At 47.3% G+C, this 18,219-nt stretch overlaps 1 protein-coding gene and 1 pseudogene across 1 annotated transcript in view; both read left to right on the plus strand.

Annotated features, from left to right (window-relative positions):
• Window positions 1-18,219, plus strand: part of VWF (von Willebrand factor) — a 175,320-nt gene that overhangs the window by 131,304 nt on the left and 25,797 nt on the right. The window contains exons 38-43 of the mRNA XM_045296004.1: window positions 546-745; window positions 11,140-11,242; window positions 11,687-11,761; window positions 13,610-13,714; window positions 14,975-15,180; window positions 16,595-16,744. Of these exons, the coding sequence (XP_045151939.1) occupies window positions 546-745; window positions 11,140-11,242; window positions 11,687-11,761; window positions 13,610-13,714; window positions 14,975-15,180; window positions 16,595-16,744 (839 nt within the window). The remainder of the gene's footprint in view (window positions 1-545; window positions 746-11,139; window positions 11,243-11,686; window positions 11,762-13,609; window positions 13,715-14,974; window positions 15,181-16,594; window positions 16,745-18,219) is intronic.
• LOC115871611 lies at window positions 11,775-13,380 on the plus strand (annotated as a pseudogene).

The following is an 18,219-nucleotide window of genomic DNA, read 5'->3' on the forward strand; positions in this document are numbered from 1 at the left end:
GTCAGACTATCCAGTCTGGCCGCTCTAGATGGCTGATGTTAAGGAGAATAACCTCTGACCTACTTTCGCTGACCACCTATTGTACAGTCATTCTTAAGCAGCTAAGTCTGGTACATATTATTGGGGAGACAGCTTAAGAGAAATCCTTCTGTTCCCCACAAGCCAGTCAGAGGGAGGGGGCTCCCGCTTTTCCCGGCCCTCCAGCCGGGCTTAGCATGCCGCCTTGTGGGTGGTTCTTTCTCACTGTTTGGCCGGAGCTCTCGCTCTCACATCAGTGTTCCGTGTGCCAGGATGGGGAAGGAAGGAGGGGCACAGAGCACACATAACTGTGTTTTCAAAAGGAGTCTCACAAGGTGCCACTGGGTACTAGACTCAGGCTTCCAGTTGATTGGTCACAAGTTAGTCACATGTGGAAGATAGGGAGAGTAGAAATGGATGTCGCTGACCCAGAACGTGTGTCCAAATGGGCGACCGCCCATTAGCCGTGCCTCTGTTTCCCTCTGGCTGGTGTGTGTCACTGCGGTGGCCTCTTTCTCTGTCTGCAGCTCTGTCGTGTCCACACCCCCTGGTGTACAGCCCTTGTGAGCAGGGCTGTCCTCAGCACTGTGAGGGCAACACAAGCGCCTGTGGAGACCGCCCCTCGGAAGGCTGCTTCTGCCCCCCGAGTGAAGTCCTGCTGGAAGGCAGCTGTGTCCCTAAGGAGGCCTGCACCCAGTGTGTCAGCGAGGACGGAGCTCGGCACCAGGTAGGAGCCCTCTCACCTTCCTCCCAGGGCTTCCTTAGGGCCGGTGGGTGAATTGTTCCCCAGTGACTGTCCCCTCGGCCTTGACAGCCGGGATCAACCTTTAGGGGATCATAGGTGGATAGGGAAGCAATGCTATGTGGTGATTTTGGAGTTAGGTGGTGGGTCTTGGTTCAAAGTTAGGGTCTCTCAATGCATTGCGGAATGACCAAATGCCGGAGAGTTGTTTTTGTTGTTGTTAAATGCCACCAAGTCCATTCCAACTCCCAGTGACCCTATGCATGCATGAGATCATGGGTCAGCCTCTCCACCATTCCATTTGAGCAGCCACTGTGTCCAGCCATCTCCTTGACTGGCTTCCTCTTTTTAACTTCCATTCTACTTTTCCAAGCATGATGCCCTTTTCCAGGGACCGGTCTCACCTGATAACATGTCCAAAGTACATGAGACAAAGTCTTGCCAACCTTCCTTCTAAGGAGCATTCTGGCTGTACTTCTTCCAAGACAGATCTGCTTGTTCTTTTGGAAGCCCCTACTATTTTCAGTATTAATTGCCAACACCACGATTCAAATGCATTGCTTCTTCAACACTTTAAAGAGGTCTTGTGTAGTAGATTTGCTCAATGCCATGTGTCGTTTGATCTCTTGATTGCTGCTTCCATGAACATGATTGTGGATCCAAGCTAGGTGAAGTCCTTGACAACTTCAATCTTTCCTCCTTTTATCATATGTTATCTATTGGTCCAGTTCTGAGGTATTTTTTCTTTACATTGAGTTTTAATCCATACTGCAATCTTTGATTTTCATCAGCAAGTGCTACAAGTTCTCATTTTTAGCAAGCAAGGGGGTGTCATCTGCAAGTTATTAATATACCTTTTTCCAATCTTGATGCTAAGTTCTTCTTCATAGAGTCCAGCTTCTTGGATTATTTGCTCAGCATATAGATTGAATAAGTATGAGAAAGGATTTTAAAAAAATCATTTATCACAATCCATCCATCCATCCATTCTGGCAAGCACATTAACCCGACACACACCTTATCTGATTTTAAACTGTGCAGCATTCCCTGTTCTGCTTGACCAACTGCCTCTTGGTCCATGACCAGGTTCCGCATGAGCATAATTAACTATTTTGAAATACCCCATTTTCTCAATGATATATATACATATATGTATATATATGATCCACAGAGTTGAATGCCTTTGCATGGTCAATAAAACATAACATGTTCCTGGTAGTCTCTCCTGTCAGTCCAGATCCATCTGCTGTCAGCAATGATATCCCTCATGCCATGTCCTCTTCTGAATTCACCTTGACTTCTGGCAGCTCCCTTGTTGAATGGTCTTCAGCAAAGGTTTATTTGCATGTCCTATTAAGGATGCTGTTCAGTCATTTTTGTCTTCTGCTCGGTCACTCTTCTTTGGAATAGGTACAAATAGAGATCTCTTCCAATCTATTGGCCAAGTAGACGTCTTCCAAATTTCTCGCCAGAGATGGACGAATACATCCAGCGAGTGCCTCATCAGCTGTTGAAACGTTCCGATTGGAATTCCGTTAGTTCCTAGAGCCTTTTCCTCTTTTTTTATGCTAACAACTTCAGCGCAGTTTGGGCTTTTTTCTTCACTGCCGTCAGTTCTTGCTGCTACGCTATTTCTAATAATGGTTAAGTGTCGACGAGTTCTTTCTGGTACAGCGACTTTGCATGCTCCTTCCATCTCCTTTGGATGCTTCCTGCACCGGTCCATATTTTGCCCATAGGATCTGTTCACATTACAACTGAGGCTTGCGCTTTTCCTTCAGTTCTTTTAGCTCGGTCTGTGCTGCGTGCGTTCTCCCCTCTAGGTTCTCTGACACTAGCCCTGGGCACTTCCCACGATAGTGCCTGACTTTGTCTCCTGGAGCCACCTTTGACACTGTCTGTTCGGCTCTTGTAGTTCCCCATCTCTCTGTGTGATGTCATGTGTGTTCCCCATTCATGTAGTTCCCCATCTCTCTGTGTGATGAAGAACAAGGTCTTCATGTGTGTTCCCCATTCATGTAGTTCCCCATTTCTCTGTGTGATGAAGAGCAAGAGTCTCTCTTCTGGCACATACTCTCGTCTTTTCTTCCTTTCCCATCTTTTAAATGACTCGGCCTTCTTCGTGCACGATGCACTTGATGTCACCCCTTAACTTGTCAAGTCTGTCATTAGCATTCAAGGCGTCAGCTCCATTCTTGCGACATTCTCAAAATTTAGGTGGGATAGGAGGTTATATTTTGGCGCTCGTAGACTTGCCTGACTTTGCTTCAAGCCGGACCTGTTGTTGTTAGGCTCCATCTAGTTGATGGCGACCCTCGGTCCAACAGAGTGTGCCTGGCCCCGTACCATCCTCCCAATTGTTCCTCTGCCCGAGCCCATGGTCGCAGCCACTGTGTCCGTCCATCTCATTGGGGGCCTTCCTCGTTTTCATTGTCCCTCGACTTCACCGGCATGACGTCCTTCTCCAGGGACCGAACTCGCCTGACAACATGTCAAAACTGTGTCAGGTGTCCTCTTGCTATCCTGGCCTCTATTTGTCTGAATTTACATCTGAGCAATTGATGATCGGTTCCACAGTTGGCCCGTGGCTTTGTTTTAGCTGCGGTGACTGGGTTTCTCCACTGTCTCTTCCCACAGATGGAGTCAATTTGACTGCAGCTGTATGGTTGCTCTTTATGTTGTTGAATAAAGATAATTTCAAGTTGTTGGTCTTGCAAAATTTAGCTGTGATAGTAATGAAGCTGGAGATCGCATGATAGAAATGTTCTTACTACATTATTATTATGACTTCTGTTATTTTTCATTGTTTTAATGTAAGCAGAGTACTATAGGAGCCCCTCTCTAAGAGGATGGGGTGATATTTTGGAGCTTGCAGTATATTCACCCATTGCTGTTGGTTTTATTCCAATCCACTGGCATCTCCAGGGGTTCAGAGTAGCGCTGTGTTCCATAGAACTTTCAGAAGTCTACTGCCAGGACTTTGTTCTGAGCTCCCTTGGGATAGACCAGAACCATCGAGTTTCTGGTTAGCAGGTGAGTGATTTAACCATCTGCACCACCCAGGAACTCGGCAAGGAGTGGTCCTGAAATCCGGATCCCGTCTTGCGGGGTCAGATGGGTGGTGGTGAGGGTGGTGAGAAGGGTCTTCGTTCTCTTCCCTGGCATGCTGCCGTGAGAAGTGAGCTCCTTCACCAAGTGTTCCTGGCTCCCCAGAGGGTCTGATGTCTGGAGGGCCTGAGAGCAGGAAGCTGGAGAAGTCTATTTAGCGAGTGGCTCCGGCGTCTCCTCTGCCAACCCAGTGTCCCCTTTCACGACTTCGCTCACACGGTCGGTACAGCATCAGCATTCAAGTCGTACGAAGAATTTAATAAGTGCTTCCAAATAATGTAGTATTTGCTGATGTGGAAGTGGTTACATACATTTAAACCAAGCAATATAAAGGGACTCAGTCATAAGTTTTGAAGAGACCCCATCCTGTTTTTATGATTTCGGGATTTTAAATGGGCGAAAGCAAACATCGTATCCAGCCACCTGCATTTTCCACTTTATTCCTTTCACAGCAACAACGGAATAAAATGATAATCTGCAGAGCATTTCCATGTAAATGAATTTGTTTCTTTTAACTGAGAACTAAGACCTAGAAAATCTTCCTTCAGGGAAATAAAGCAGAGTATAAATCTATTGTGGTAACTTTGGAAGGGCAAAATATTTACCAGTTTCCATAGCTCTTATTTGTTTTACACAGTGCGCGCTAAAGACGTGAGCCTTTGGAGCAGGCTCAGAAGGAATCCAGAGCGGCTTATGCTCTGACCCCCTCTCGGCTTTGATGGTGATGGTGGAGGGGTGGAGGGGGGGGGGGGGAGGGGTGCTCTATGCTGGGCAGGCACTGCTTGGGTTCTGCAAGAACTGAGGCCAGCACCCAGAAACTTGTCAACAGGGGCCTCTCTTTCTTCTCCTGATCTCAGATAATCTTCGGCCAGCTCCAAATCAAAGCTAACAAACAAACAAGCAAACAAACTCCCATTGCCATCAGGTCCGCTCTGACCCTCTGGGACAGACTAGAACTCTCCGTAGGGCTTCCAAGCTGGTAATCTGTTCTAAAGTCAACCACCACAGCTTTCTCCCATAGATTGGCTGATGGAATAAAAGTGCTGACATTTCCTTTAGCAGCCTGGTGCTTTATCACGGCACTGCCAGGACCCCTGTATCATAGCTCCAGAGCAAAACCCCACTGCCATCGACTTGATTTTGATTCACAGCAACCCTATAGAGGGGTTGCAAGACTGTAAATCTTCATGTGAGCAGACAGCCTCATCTTTCTACCTTGGAGTGGCTGGTGGGATTAGAACCACTAATGTTGAGGATAGCAGTCCGGTGCCGACTCATAGCACCACCAGGACTCCTTATGTAGCTTGCGTTCCTTTTCTGAGCTGGACCTTAAAGACTTCAGTTTTCCCCTCACCCTATTCTCAGTAGGCCGTTCTTGTGTCACTTGTATTCAACAATTAACTCCAGTGCTCCAATCAATGGTGGATGCTCTGGGCCTGCAGGGATTTGGCCTGTGGCTGGTGCAGCAGTGCCATCTGCTGGCCTGTTTACTACACAACCTGGCCAGGTCCAGACGGGCAGCCATTGGTGCTTCTCCAGAACCTTGACTGGAAAGAGATTTTCCAGGGTCTTTGGTTGTGTCCTCTTCCTGGGGGGGCTCATTGAAGCTTCCTGGGACAACAATCCCCCTGGAGAAGGATGCTTCGCACCTGCTTTCAGCCATCTCTCCTGGGTGTTGCACTGTCCGGAGATAGATGGGCAGTTGTATCCGTCTGTTCTTGAGTTTAGACAGCTGAGGGAAAACAAACCAAAAAATACCTGAGAAGAAACATATGACCCTCCTGTTTCTCACCCCATCACTTTCTCATTTCAAGATCCATGTATCGATGCATTCTCTGATTTGCCATGGTCTTGGCATCATGGTGGGAGTGTAAAAGATCGGGGATGATGCAAGCCCAGAGTGCCCGAGGAAACGCCAGCCACATGCTCCCGCAGAGTCCCTGCCCCTGCCCCACACAGCCCTCTGCAGCCAGGGCCTGGGCCCATTCCTCCTGGGGCCTCCCAGCATCTGCAGGAACCCCGAAATGGCAACTACGGCTGCCTGGGTTGTAATTTGCCGGTCCCAGACCTTCTTTCTCTGTGGCCTTCTTATTGCCCTCAGGTTCATCTTTCACCTTCTCTCGTTGAAGCAGGGCCCTGCTTACTGGCTCCCAGGGCCGCGCTTGGTCTACTGAATCAAGTTCAAGCTCCTAAAACGCCTCTGTAGTGGTCTGTACCCTGCCTGCCTGGCTGCCCTATCCCACGTCCACATGGCCCCCTGAACATAAACATGCCTTCCTCTGGGCCTTTGCTGGCTCTGTTCCCCACCTGGATGTCATTCTCCTTTCTTCTCTGCCCAAGTCACCCGCGGGGCCCTTGCAGTGTGACCTGCTCATGGTAGGCCCGGTGATTATCTATAAAGTTGGAATAAACAACACAAACATTGTGTCTGGGGCCAGAGTAGCACGCTGAAATCTTGGATGTGTAATCTCGTCAAGTTATATAACATCTCTAGGTTTTAACTCCTTAATTAGTAAGTGTAGATAATAGTAATGCTGATCTAATAGATTTATTCTAAGCACCATAAAGTAAACAAATGTAAAACCCTTAGGAAAAAAATGGTTCAAACATAGTAAACATGAGGTATTCTCGGGAGGCAGTGGAACATAGTGATTAGACACGGTCCATTCTGGACTGAAGCTGCCAGGGTTCAAATGCTAGCTCATCACCGAGACCGAGGACCTTCAGTACATGCTTCAGCAGTCTCATCTGAAAAGTGGAAGTAATAAGACAATCTCCGTCATCATGTTGGAGTGAGCATGCAATGGATTACTTTATAAGAAGTCCTGAATTCCTTATAAAAAGTTTATGAGAATCCTTTCTAAGAAAGAATGAAGTGAGATCATTTATGAGAAGGCCAGCTGATGGCAGATGCTCTTCAAATGTCAGCATTGCGTGTTTATTGAGTGAGGGAGAGGTGACAAAGTCAGGCCCACCTTTTGATCTGAAAGGAGGGCAGGGCTTCTTGGGAAGACGTCTGATCTTTCTTCTGAGCTGCCCATGTGCTGCCCGTGGAGGCAGAGGAATAAGTCATGCTTTTTCAACCTGGCAACTTTTTAGAGACCTTCTAGTTACTGGATAAGAATGTATCTGTCCCGGGCCCAGGGGACTGTTTACCTTTAACTGAGTCTAGAGAGAAACCTATGAGCTCGTGGGGATGCTGTCAGATAAGCATTGGACTGTCACCACAAGGTTGGTGGTTCAAACCCACCAGTTGCTCCAGGGGAGAAAGAAGAGGCTGGCTGCTCCTGTAAAGACAGACGTATAGCTTGAGAAACCCTACACGGGCCCCGTGAGCTGGGATGGACTAGGGCAGTGGGTTTGGCCGTGGCTAGAGAGAAACGCAGTGCTGGCTCTGCAGGCTGAAGTACTTTCAGCCTCCTGGCAAGGATGCTGAGGTCTGGAGCAGGGACACTGATCCTGGAGCTAATGGCTTCAAGGCCATTCCCGAGGCTCTTGGGCTGTAAGCAGCTTAGAGAATCTTGATTTCCCCCTGGGCGAACCTTCATGTGGACAAATAGAGAGCTACACGCTGCTCTCACCACCAGCAGTGGGACGGTGCTAAGAATTCTGCTGTGCGGCCCTCAGCTTTTCCTGTTCCATGACCCAGGAGTCGTTGGGATTCATTTTTCTAGAGACATGCTAATTTTTCCTTTTTGCTTGAGAAGTGGCTAGCACTATGACACAAAGCCACCAGTGGCTATCAAGTGGATTTTGACTCCTGGTGAGCCTACGTGTGTCAGAGTAGAGCTGTGCTCCGTAGACTCCTCTTTCTTTCCTTTTGAAACAGAATGTCGTGCTGCTCAAATTAGACAGACAGCAGCACCTGCTCCAATGAAACAATTTCTGCACGTGCAGTCCGGGGACACTGATTGCATTCTTTAAGTTGTGTGGCCATTTGACCCTCTCCCACATGGATATCTAATCATGTCATTAACAGTAGCTCTCTGCCTTTGAGTTGCTCTTGTCAACTTGGCTGATTATAGATAGTTCCTTAAAAGAACAGCACAGTGTTCAGTGCCCACAGAAGCAGCAGGCAGGAACATTACACTGGGCAAATTAGCTACAAGAAAATCTCTTTAACGTGTTAAAAGCCAAAGATGTGACTTTGACGACTGGGGTTCCCTTGAGCGAAGTCGTGGTATTTTCGACGGTTTCCTGCGGGTGTGAAAGTTGGGTGACGGACCAGGAAGGCAGAAGAAACATAGATGCTTGTGGATTACACGTCTGGTGGACTGCCAGACAGTGAACAAGTCCGTGCCGGAGATATGCAGCCAGCATGCGCTTTAGAAGCACCCATGGGGAGATGTCGTTCCAGGCTGTGACCAAGCACGTCGTACTTGGTGCAGTGGAGGCCAGCGTGAAAGAGGGAGACTCTGAACCCGAGGTGGATTGACACAGTGGCTGTAACACTGACCTCACACATAGGCATGCTGGTGAGGATGAGGATGGCACGGGGTGGGGGGGTGGGTACGGTGGTGGTGGGCTGGGCAGCATTTCATTCCGTTGAACACAGGGTCACTATGAATGAGAATGGAGTCTACAGCACTGAACCATAACAGTGACTGTCTGGATAGAGAAAGCTTCAGGGATTATTTTTGGTTTAAGGTTTACAGATGTTCTCAGGGCAATGGTTTAGAGGCTTCACTTAAACTCAGCTATTCCAGAAATTTGGATTGCATGAGAATTTGACATTCAGTCAGGAGTCTTGTATAGAAGCTTCGATCAAGATAGAAATGGTAACAGGGCAGCATCCAGTTCTGGTCTCGTGACAGAGGAAGCCGTTCTGCATGGAAGCCGGTAGCCGTGTACTCCATTTCTTCTGTTGCTACGGACACGTAGGGACCAATTGCTATACCTTTAGTGGCTCCTGCAAGTTTTTAAGGCCCAGGCACTGTGCTGCAAACTAGGAGGTGGACCAGAAGCACCGACTATCTGGGATGAATAGGATTTCCAATGGCAGAGTTTTCACTGTAAAATATATATGAGAATGTTGCCAGTTCCGTCTTCTCTCAGGTGTACACTTTAGCACTGTCAGTGACATTAGTCATGTTGTGCAGCTGTCACTCATCCTTGTTGCCCTATTTTTGATCACATAAAATCGCCGCTTCCGGAACAAAGGCTCCTACTTCTTCCTCGCTCTCCTCTGTTGCGGTTGTCAGGGGCGGTCGAGTTGGTTCCACCTCGTGGGGAACAGAGTGAAGCACTGCCTGGCCCTGCGCCATCCTGTGCAGCCATGTGTCTTCCCCTCTTGTGGAGGGTCTTCCTTTTCCCTGCCCCGCTGCTTCACCAGGCACGACGTCCTTCTCCAGGGACTGGGCTCTCCTGACAACATGTCCAAAGTATGTGAGACCGTCTCACCATCCTTGCGCCTATGGAGCGTGCTGGCTCTACTTCCAAGGAGAGGTGCAGCCTTTCGTCCTTGTTCTTTGAGCACTGCAGGCTGTGGCATGATTCTTCGCCAGCGCCGTAATTCGAATGGGTCACTTTTTCACGGGTTTTCCTTACCCAGTCTCCCACTGCCACATGGCTGTGAGGTGGCTGAAAAGACCCTGGCCTGAGTCAGACACACCGTAGTCCTCATAGTAACATCCTTGCTTTCCAACAATTCAGAGAGGGCTTGCACAGCAGATTTACCAGTGTAGTCATTTGATCTCTTGACTGCTGCTTCCATGAGCAGTGATTGTGGATCCAGGCAAGACGCAATCCGTGCCAATGTCAGTCTTCCCCATGTATCATAATGGTACCTCGTGGTCCAGTTGGAGGATTTTGGTTTTCTTTACATTCTTTACATTTGTTTATATGCAGTTGGCATCCACACTGAAGGCTGCGTTCCTTGATCTTCATCAGCAAACGCTTCAAGTCCTCTTCCTCTTCAGCAAGCAAGGCTGTGTCATATAAGGTTGCTAATAACCTAGCTTCCATCCCGACACTCCCCTTCTCTTTATATAAACCAGCCTCTCTGACTATTTCCTCAGCATACAGATCAAATAACAGTGGTGAAAGGATGCAGCCCTGACACGCGCCTTTCCTGATTCTCAGCCGTGTTCTGTTTGCACAACTGTCTCTTGAGCTATGTCTAGGTTCCACATGAGCACACCAAGTCTTTTGGAATTCCCATTCTTCTCAATGTTATCCATAATTTGTTATGGTCTACACAGTCAAATGCCTTAGCATAGTCAGTGAAACACAAGTAAACATCGGTTTTTTGTATTCTTGCCTTTGAGACAAGATCCATCTGATGTCAGTGATGATATCCATTGTCCTGCGTCCTCTTCTGCATCCTGCCTGAATTACTGCTGCAACCGTTGTTGGATGATCTTCAGCAAAATTTTACTTGCATGTGATATCAATGATATTTTTCTATTATTTTCACATTCTTTTGGGTCGCTTTTCTTTGGAATGAATACAAATATGATCTCTTCCAATCAGTTGACCAAGTAGCTACCTTCCAAATTACTGGCACAGACGAGTGAGTGCATCCAGTGTTTCCCGGGCTTCACCAGCTTGTTGAAACACTGGCAGTGGCTATTCCATCATGTCCTAGAGCAGCGGTTCTCAACCTGTGGGTCGTGACCCCTTTGGGGGCTGAACAACCCTTTCCCAGTAGTCGCCTGATTCATAACAGTAGCAAAATTACAGATATGAAGTAGCAATGAAAATAATTTTATGGCTGGGGGTCACCACAACATGAGGAACTGTATGAAAGGGCCGAGGCATTAGGAAGGTTGAGAACCACTGTCCTGGAGCCTTGCTTGGGCTAATGCTTTTAGTCTCTATACCTGGTCTATTCTGATTACTTCATATACGTGGAACCATACAATCTGTCCTTGCAGAGGCTGATTTTTCAGAATCAGATCACCACCCTTTCCTCCCAGGTGTGTCTGGGTGGGCCAAGATGTAACCATTTGAATCACACAGAGCCCACGTTTCCTTGCTTTGCTATTATAGTAACAAAGATGTGTAAGCTTTCTCGGTGCCGCTTGTGGCTGTTCCAGGAACTTACATACCAGGATGGAGGTGACCTTTCTCCAGCTTTCTCCTCTCAGTACTTCCCAGCTCTCTTTCAACCTGCTCTGATTCATGCTTGGGGCTTTAACAAGGAAGGTCCGGGAATTGCTCCAACCAGGGAAACCTAAACCACAGGTGAGCGAAAACGGAATTTCCCTGGACTCCGGGGCTTTGTGTCCTAGAGTGTCCTGGGACCACTCTGATCCTTGTTTTCTTCTCAGTTTCTGGAAACCTGGGTCCCAGAGCACCAACCCTGTCAGATCTGCACATGCCTCAGTGGGCGGAGGATCAACTGCACCTCACAGCCCTGCCCCACAGCCAGAGGTGAGTGAGTCCACCTCTCGGTGGGGTTCTTGGAGGAAGAAGAGCTTCTAAGATAATCCAGCCATTTTGCCTTCAGACCTGGTAGACCAGATCTGAACCTTGGGTCCCTAGATTGATTTCCTCGACTCAGCCTGCAGCCCCTGTGTCAGTCGACTCTGGTGGACTTGGGGAATCTCCATTCTGGGTCTGAGGTGAGCCCTGTAGGGATGTAACTGCTCATCTGTCTCTGCTTTGGTGCTCAGACTTATAGTCCTTGGAGGGTAAATTTAAGAACACACAGAGGTGGATTCATTTGATCAGCTGTCTCATGTCTGATTTCCCATGGGACTCCTGTATGGGCCCAGGCTGGTTCTCAGTGATTGAAAGACCATGGCCATTTTCGAGCCTCTTCGTGTTGTTCCACTGCGTGTGTCTTTCTGACTTGGGGGTCCTTCTTTCTTCCAGCTCCCACATGTGGCCCGTGTGAAGTGGCTCGCCTCCATCAGAATCCAGGCCGATGCTGTCCAGAGTATGAGTGTGGTATGTCTCCTGCCTGACACATTTCTTCAGGGTCCAACCCCAGCCCCAGGTGCACACGTTGTGGGTGCTGGAGGGCAGATGGAAAACTACTGGCAGACTGGATGGGCAGGAGCTGATTGGGTTTCCTACAAAGTAGAAGGAGTAATCTCTGGAAAGTGTGATTAATTTGCTTAGAAACATGTGACGTCTGGGAGTTAGCACTAGTGCGATAGAAACATTCTGCTGTGGGTTATTAAACACCAGACTTGAAAGCATTTAGAAAAGAATGGCCAGTTCACTTGTATACGCAGGCATTGACTTAAAAAACAGTCATGCCAAAGTCATCCATTTTTTCCCCGCAGTTAGATCCAGAAGACTAGATCTGGGGAAGGCCATGCGCAGGGCACCTTGATTCAGCAAGTTGTCTGTCAGAGAGCTTAATAATAGATTTGTACACTAAATCATAAATAGCAGGCTGAGTAATGGTATAATTAAATGCATTCAGAGCTGATGGAATTAAAGCTAATGTGACAGGAGATCTCTAGTGCCCTCATCCCTGTCTTGTCCAATGCTTTTATTAATTATATGGACAAAGACACAAGGCACAGCTTGTAACATCAGCAGTGATGTCAATCTTCCAGGGAGAGCAAAGAGACCAGTAGACCGTCCAGGGACTGCAGAAGGAGGAAATAATCTGGGAAATTAATTTACTGGGGTAACTAGAGTGCTACATGGGAGGTTGATCTGACTTGAGGCCAGTTTCTGTCAACTAGGTTTTGGAGTGTTAATGGCAGAGGGAACTGGAAGGGCCACTTAGTTCCAGCCCCTCCCTTTATACACATTCCTAAGCAATTACAACGTGCCAGGTACTTTGTCTACATTCATTCATGAAATCCTCATGAAATAGGGTTCTGACTTTTTTAAAAGAGGAAACTGAGGCGTAGAGGGACCGAGTGATGCTGGTGTGATCTGGAAACCTGGCAAACGACAGCAATAATACATATGAGCTTATCGTGTGATATGGATCAACCTATCTATTCAGCCCACCCATTTATCCATCTGTTCGTCCATCTATATATTTGTGAGGGGGTGGTGGAATAACATTGGATTTTCAGTCTCAAAAAAGTCGGTAGGGGGCCAACGAGGCGGCCCGAGATGCTAACGCAAAGATGCAGATCTCTGTGAAGACCCTGGCGGGCAAGACCATCGCCTTTGAGGTGGAGCCCAGCGACACATCGAGAATGTCAAAGCCAAAATCCAAGAGAAGGAGGGCATTCCCTGGACCAGCAGCGTCTGATTTTTGCTGGTAAGCAACTGGAGGGTGGCCGCACTGTCTCGGACTATCACATCCAGAAAAAGTCCACCCTGCACTTGTGCTGCGTCTGCATGGTGGTATCATTGAGCCATCCCTGCGCCAGCCGCCCGGAAGTACAACTGCGACAAGATGATCTGCCACAAGCGTTATGCTCGCCTTCACACCCCCGCCCCCCCACCCCCGTGCAGTTAGCTGCCGCAAGAAGAAGCGTGGCCACACCTACAACCTGCGTCCGAAGAAGAAGGTTAAATCAGGGCTGCTGTCTGCTGGCTCTCCTGCCTCCTGCTGGGGTTCTCCGAGCCCAATGGCCCTGGGCCCTCAATAAAGTCTCACTTTCACTGACCTGAAGCAAAAAAAAAGTTGGTGGGAAATGGAATGAAAAGAAAATGGAATTTTTCTATAAACTTTTTGATGGTCCTTTATATCTATTATACCATCATCATCTCTTTAAACACTCAAAGTTTACGGATATAGGAAGGTGGGAGCCCATTCACAGATAATGAAAGAGTAACCTTTTTGAACCCCAAGTGACATCCCCATCTTCTGGCTCTCAGCATGTGACTTGGTGAACTGTGACTTGCCCCCCGTGCCTCCCTGTGGAGATGGCCTACAGCCGACACTGACCAATCCTGGCGAGTGCAGACCTGCCTTCACCTGTGGTAAGGTCCTGTGGATGAGGAGGGGCGGGTGGTCACTCTTGCCGGGCATAGGGACAATGTCTTCCTTCTTTGGAACCTATTTTAAGATTATGACAATTTGTGTATTCTAGTTAGCTGAATCTGCTTCTTGGGTATCAGAAAAAACACACAAAACAAAACAAAAAAAAAATTTTTTATAGCACCTTATAAACACTTTCCACTTATATTTTGCTGAAGGTGCACCAAAAATGGGCACAGCCCGGGAAGCTCCCCTTTGGGCCATATTAAGAAGCAGTTGGGCTTTTAAGTGAGGAAGATTCCAGAAATCAATCATTATTAATTGCCCTCAGGCGTGGCTTTCTACTCCCAAGAAGCCTTGTAGTCTTGGAAACTCATGGGAGCAGCTCCACCCTGTTCTATAGGGTCACCGTGAGTTTGCATCCACCAAATGGCAATGAGTCTTTTATTTTTTAAGTTCCCTATGTCTACCCTTTTGTATTCCAGGGAAAGGAGGAAATGTTTCCTTGGTTTGTTCTCATCATTGGATTTTATTCTCAAACAAATTTAGAGATTTATTTTCCTTTGTAGGTTTACATATATAATCACTAAATGCTGTCATTTAAACACAGGGTTAAATGAAGGCAAGAAAACCAATTCTGTATTTCGCTATTGAGAAGACCTGCTCCAACCTCAGGGGCACTCCTAGCCTGCTGATGGAGGATCTGGCTTCCCTTGAATCCCTAGTGCTACCTGTGATAGAAATTGGGACTAGGCAAAGGACACGGCGATATGATTCAGCTCTTATAAAAATGAGATCGAGGACTGGAGAGGGTGGCCAGCAGTTTTTAGTCAACATTGTTGAAAGGCCTATGATTCCAGGAGCTGAAGTGGAGATAGCTCTGCAGATAGGATCAAATAAGCTACTGGCTCATAAAATGTTTACCGACTGATGGCATGCTCAGGCCTTTCTGAAGTTATCCGGGTTTTAGAGAGTCTAGATCTGGAGTCCCAGGGAAGTAGCTGACAGGATCCTACTTCTTCCAGCTATGTATGGGAAGGTGATAGAACAAAGACCAGGCCGACATACTTCTGCATGAGAATTCTAGCTTGACATCTCTCCTTTTGATTAATCTTCTTTTTTCTTCGGCAGTCTAACAATGTTTAGGTATAATTGAATGGGCTCGTAGGTACTACTGATTTAATATAACATTACATTTTTTCTTGGCTGGGTGCAGTGCTCATGTGGCAGAACTAAAGGCATCTCTTTGTGTTGGATCTCAGCCTGCAGGAAAGAGGAGTGTGGACAGGTGTCCCCACCCTCCTGCCCACCCCACCGTACACCGACTCTTCAGAAGACCCAGTGCTGTGATGAGTATGAGTGTGCCTGCAGCTGTGCCAACTCTACAGTGAGCTGTCCAATGGGGTACCTGGCCTCAGTCATCACCAACGACTGTGGCTGCACCACAACCACCTGCCTTCCCGACAAGGTAAGCGCTGTTGGCTCTGGGATGATGGTTGAGCATGTGCTCCTCATGGAAGAGTCACCGCTACCTAAGCTCTCCTCCTGCCTAGACCAAGCACTGCACAGCTTAGTGACCAAACAAGAGTCCACCTTCCGCCTCAATGAAAATGGAGCTAATTCAGGAGATGTAGAGAACCCACTATGTGCTCCGCATGGGTGGGTGCTGAATTCCAAACCAAGTATAAGATATAGTCCCTACCTTTACAGGATTTATTTATAGGCTAGATAAGGAAATAATATGATTTCTCAGATCATTTGAAGAGTACTTACTGGATTACTTGCCATGATATTACTTAATCTCTTCATCCACCCAGGTGCTCTAGTGCTGTGGTAGGGTTACACACTGAGCTGCTAACTACACGTTCAGTGGTTTGAACTCACCAGCTGTCCCATGGGAGAACGATGAGACTGTCTACTCCTTTAAAGATTTAATGTCTCAGAAACCCAGAGGGAGAAGTTCTACTCTATCCTAAAAGGTCAATATGAATCAGAATTAATTCGCTAGTGGTGAGTCTGTTTTCATCTGTCCATCCATCCATCCATTCATCCATCTATCCATCTATCTGTTCATCTGTCTGTCCATCTATCTATCCACCCAATGTTTATTGAGAAAGTACTATGCTCTACTAGAACTGATAGTGTGTTCGGTGCTATGGGAGAAATGTAAGAAGCAGTCTTTACTGGTGATCCTGTTAGTACATATAAGAGAATTATCTAACAACAATATAATAAAATATCAATTGATGGTACAGACATTAAATGTGAATAGAAATTTTATAGGGAGAGAAATCCAGCAAGAGGAGCTATCAAGAATGATTCATTCAGGGTTAGTGAAGATGAAGATTGAGAATTTAAATGAGCAGAATTATAGTAGGAAGCCCCAGGGTGCTCTCAGAGCCTGGCTCAGTATGTTCTCTGTCACTTGTGTACTTCAAGGGGACATTGCTTCATAGCCCCTGCCCAATTGGCACCTGTTTTCAATTTACTCCAAGGGAGCAGAAGGCTCTATGTGGAAGGTTTCAAGTACAAGGACATTACTGAATCTGAGAACTAGAAACCAGCTTTCTCTGTAAATGGAGAGGCATGAAATTAAGTCCAAGCTGTGGTGAAACTGGGCTAAGGCAGTCCCTGTGGGCTGGTGGACCATGAAGCTCTTACCCAGAACCATTCCCAGGAGAGACCAGGGTTGACTTTTCTGAAGATGGTGGTGAGGGAATAGATAAAGGACAAAATCTGTAGAAACATTTCTCTATGTGGGCAGAGACCATGTAGATGTTCTTTATTGCTGTTTTATATTTAAGCTTCCAACAGATAGCAGTCACTCGCTCCTTGTTTCAATGCACCAGGCAGGTGCACTCATGGAAAGCTTGTATCTGCAGGTGTGTGTTCACCATGGCACCATCTACCCCGTGGGCCAGTTCTGGGAGGAGGGCTGCGATGTGTGCACCTGCACTGACATGGAGGATGCTGTGGTGGGCCTGCACGTGACCCAGTGCTCCCAGAAGACCTGTGAAGATGGCTGTAGGTCGGTAAGTGGACGGGCGGGCGGTGGTGGAGAGGAGCCATTGTAAGGAGGCGTAGGAGGGGCCTCAGGAGGGGCACGGAAGGCCCTTTGCTAATCTCTGGTTCAAGGTCAGTGGTGAGGGGAAAGCAGGAGGTTGGGCTAGATAAAGAGGAAGATGCTTGAGAATTTCTATATTATCTTTCTGTGATTCATTCTTTTGCTTGTGGTCAGCAAGTCTGTTGTAAGCTCGAGAGCGCCGCGGAGTTGCTTTCAGCAGAGAAGTGGAGAGGATTAAAGACCTAGGAGAGGGGACTTGATGTTTCATTTCTTCTCTGTCTACTACTTTCAGACACCACTTAGCCTATTCCTGGAGCAGACATGTGTCCTGAATTTACTGGAATTCGGCCCAGTGTCAATGCTAGTATTTCCACTTAGGTTGGTGCTTTTCAAACCATACTTAACAATTTGAAGTAAAGAATGCATGACCACTGAGCCCCCAAGTCTGTTCGTAATTCTTCTTGTGGTGGCTGGTCCCTAAGGCTACCATGTGTTCTGGAGCACCCATTGTCTTGCACATTGATGGTTGATGAGACCCTAGGAAAAGAGAGCAGTGGTCTCAGGGAGATTGGTGGGCCATAGTCTGCATCTGGGCTTAATGCTCTTCTTTGCCTGTAGATGGTAATGATGTTAAAGAAGCGTTTCCAGGGGAGGAAACCTATACATCTGTGGTTGCTGTCTAGAGCCATGGAGATAATGCTCTGTGCCATTTCCAAGAGATATCCTTAGTTTGATGAGGGAAGGGAGAGCCGGCACTGGGAGAGCTCATGCAATTCATCCTCTTCTTTTCCTGCACTGTTGCTTCTGAGGATATTTGGAAGTTCATAGTGACCTTTGAGAGAGCATGATGCTGTAGTACCAGGTATGCCTTTTGGAACATTAAATTTTGGAAGCCCATTGGCCTCTATCTCTTCACACAGGTTATGGGGGCAATGGAGATATTTTGTTATCAAATAAAGCAACTACTGTTTAGAGGCCATTTGTATAAAATTTGTACCCAGTGTATTTTGTCTCAATAGGGCATTTTGATTGCTAAGGACAAAGCCTACTGAAGTTAGCTAAATTAAAAAGGGGCTTTATGGAAGCCTTAGAAGGGAATGTCCCCAATACGAAGTGCAGGAAATGTGGCCGAGTATCATGGGAAGAAATGGTGGCCCAGTGGTTCAATTTCTGCCTTCCCTGTGGGAGCTGCAGGTTCAGTCCCTGGCCAGGTTGCCTCTTGCACAGTCACCATCTCCGTATCACTGAAGCCTTGGGTGTTGCTCTGATGCCGAACAAGCTTTAGTGGAGAGTCTAGTGAGTTAAAAAGATAGGCTAGGTGACTTATTTAGGAAAACCAGTCAGCAGCAATCTTATGGATCACAATGGCCTGATCCCCGACTGACCATGGGGTTGGCCCAGGCCTAGGCAACATTTTGTTCCATTGTACATGAGGCCAAAGTC

This window comes from Echinops telfairi, unplaced genomic scaffold (assembly GCF_000313985.2).
Source record: "Echinops telfairi isolate 266 unplaced genomic scaffold, ASM31398v2 ScPeMD7_7356;HRSCAF=8355, whole genome shotgun sequence".
Taxonomy (NCBI): domain Eukaryota; kingdom Metazoa; phylum Chordata; class Mammalia; order Afrosoricida; family Tenrecidae; genus Echinops; species Echinops telfairi.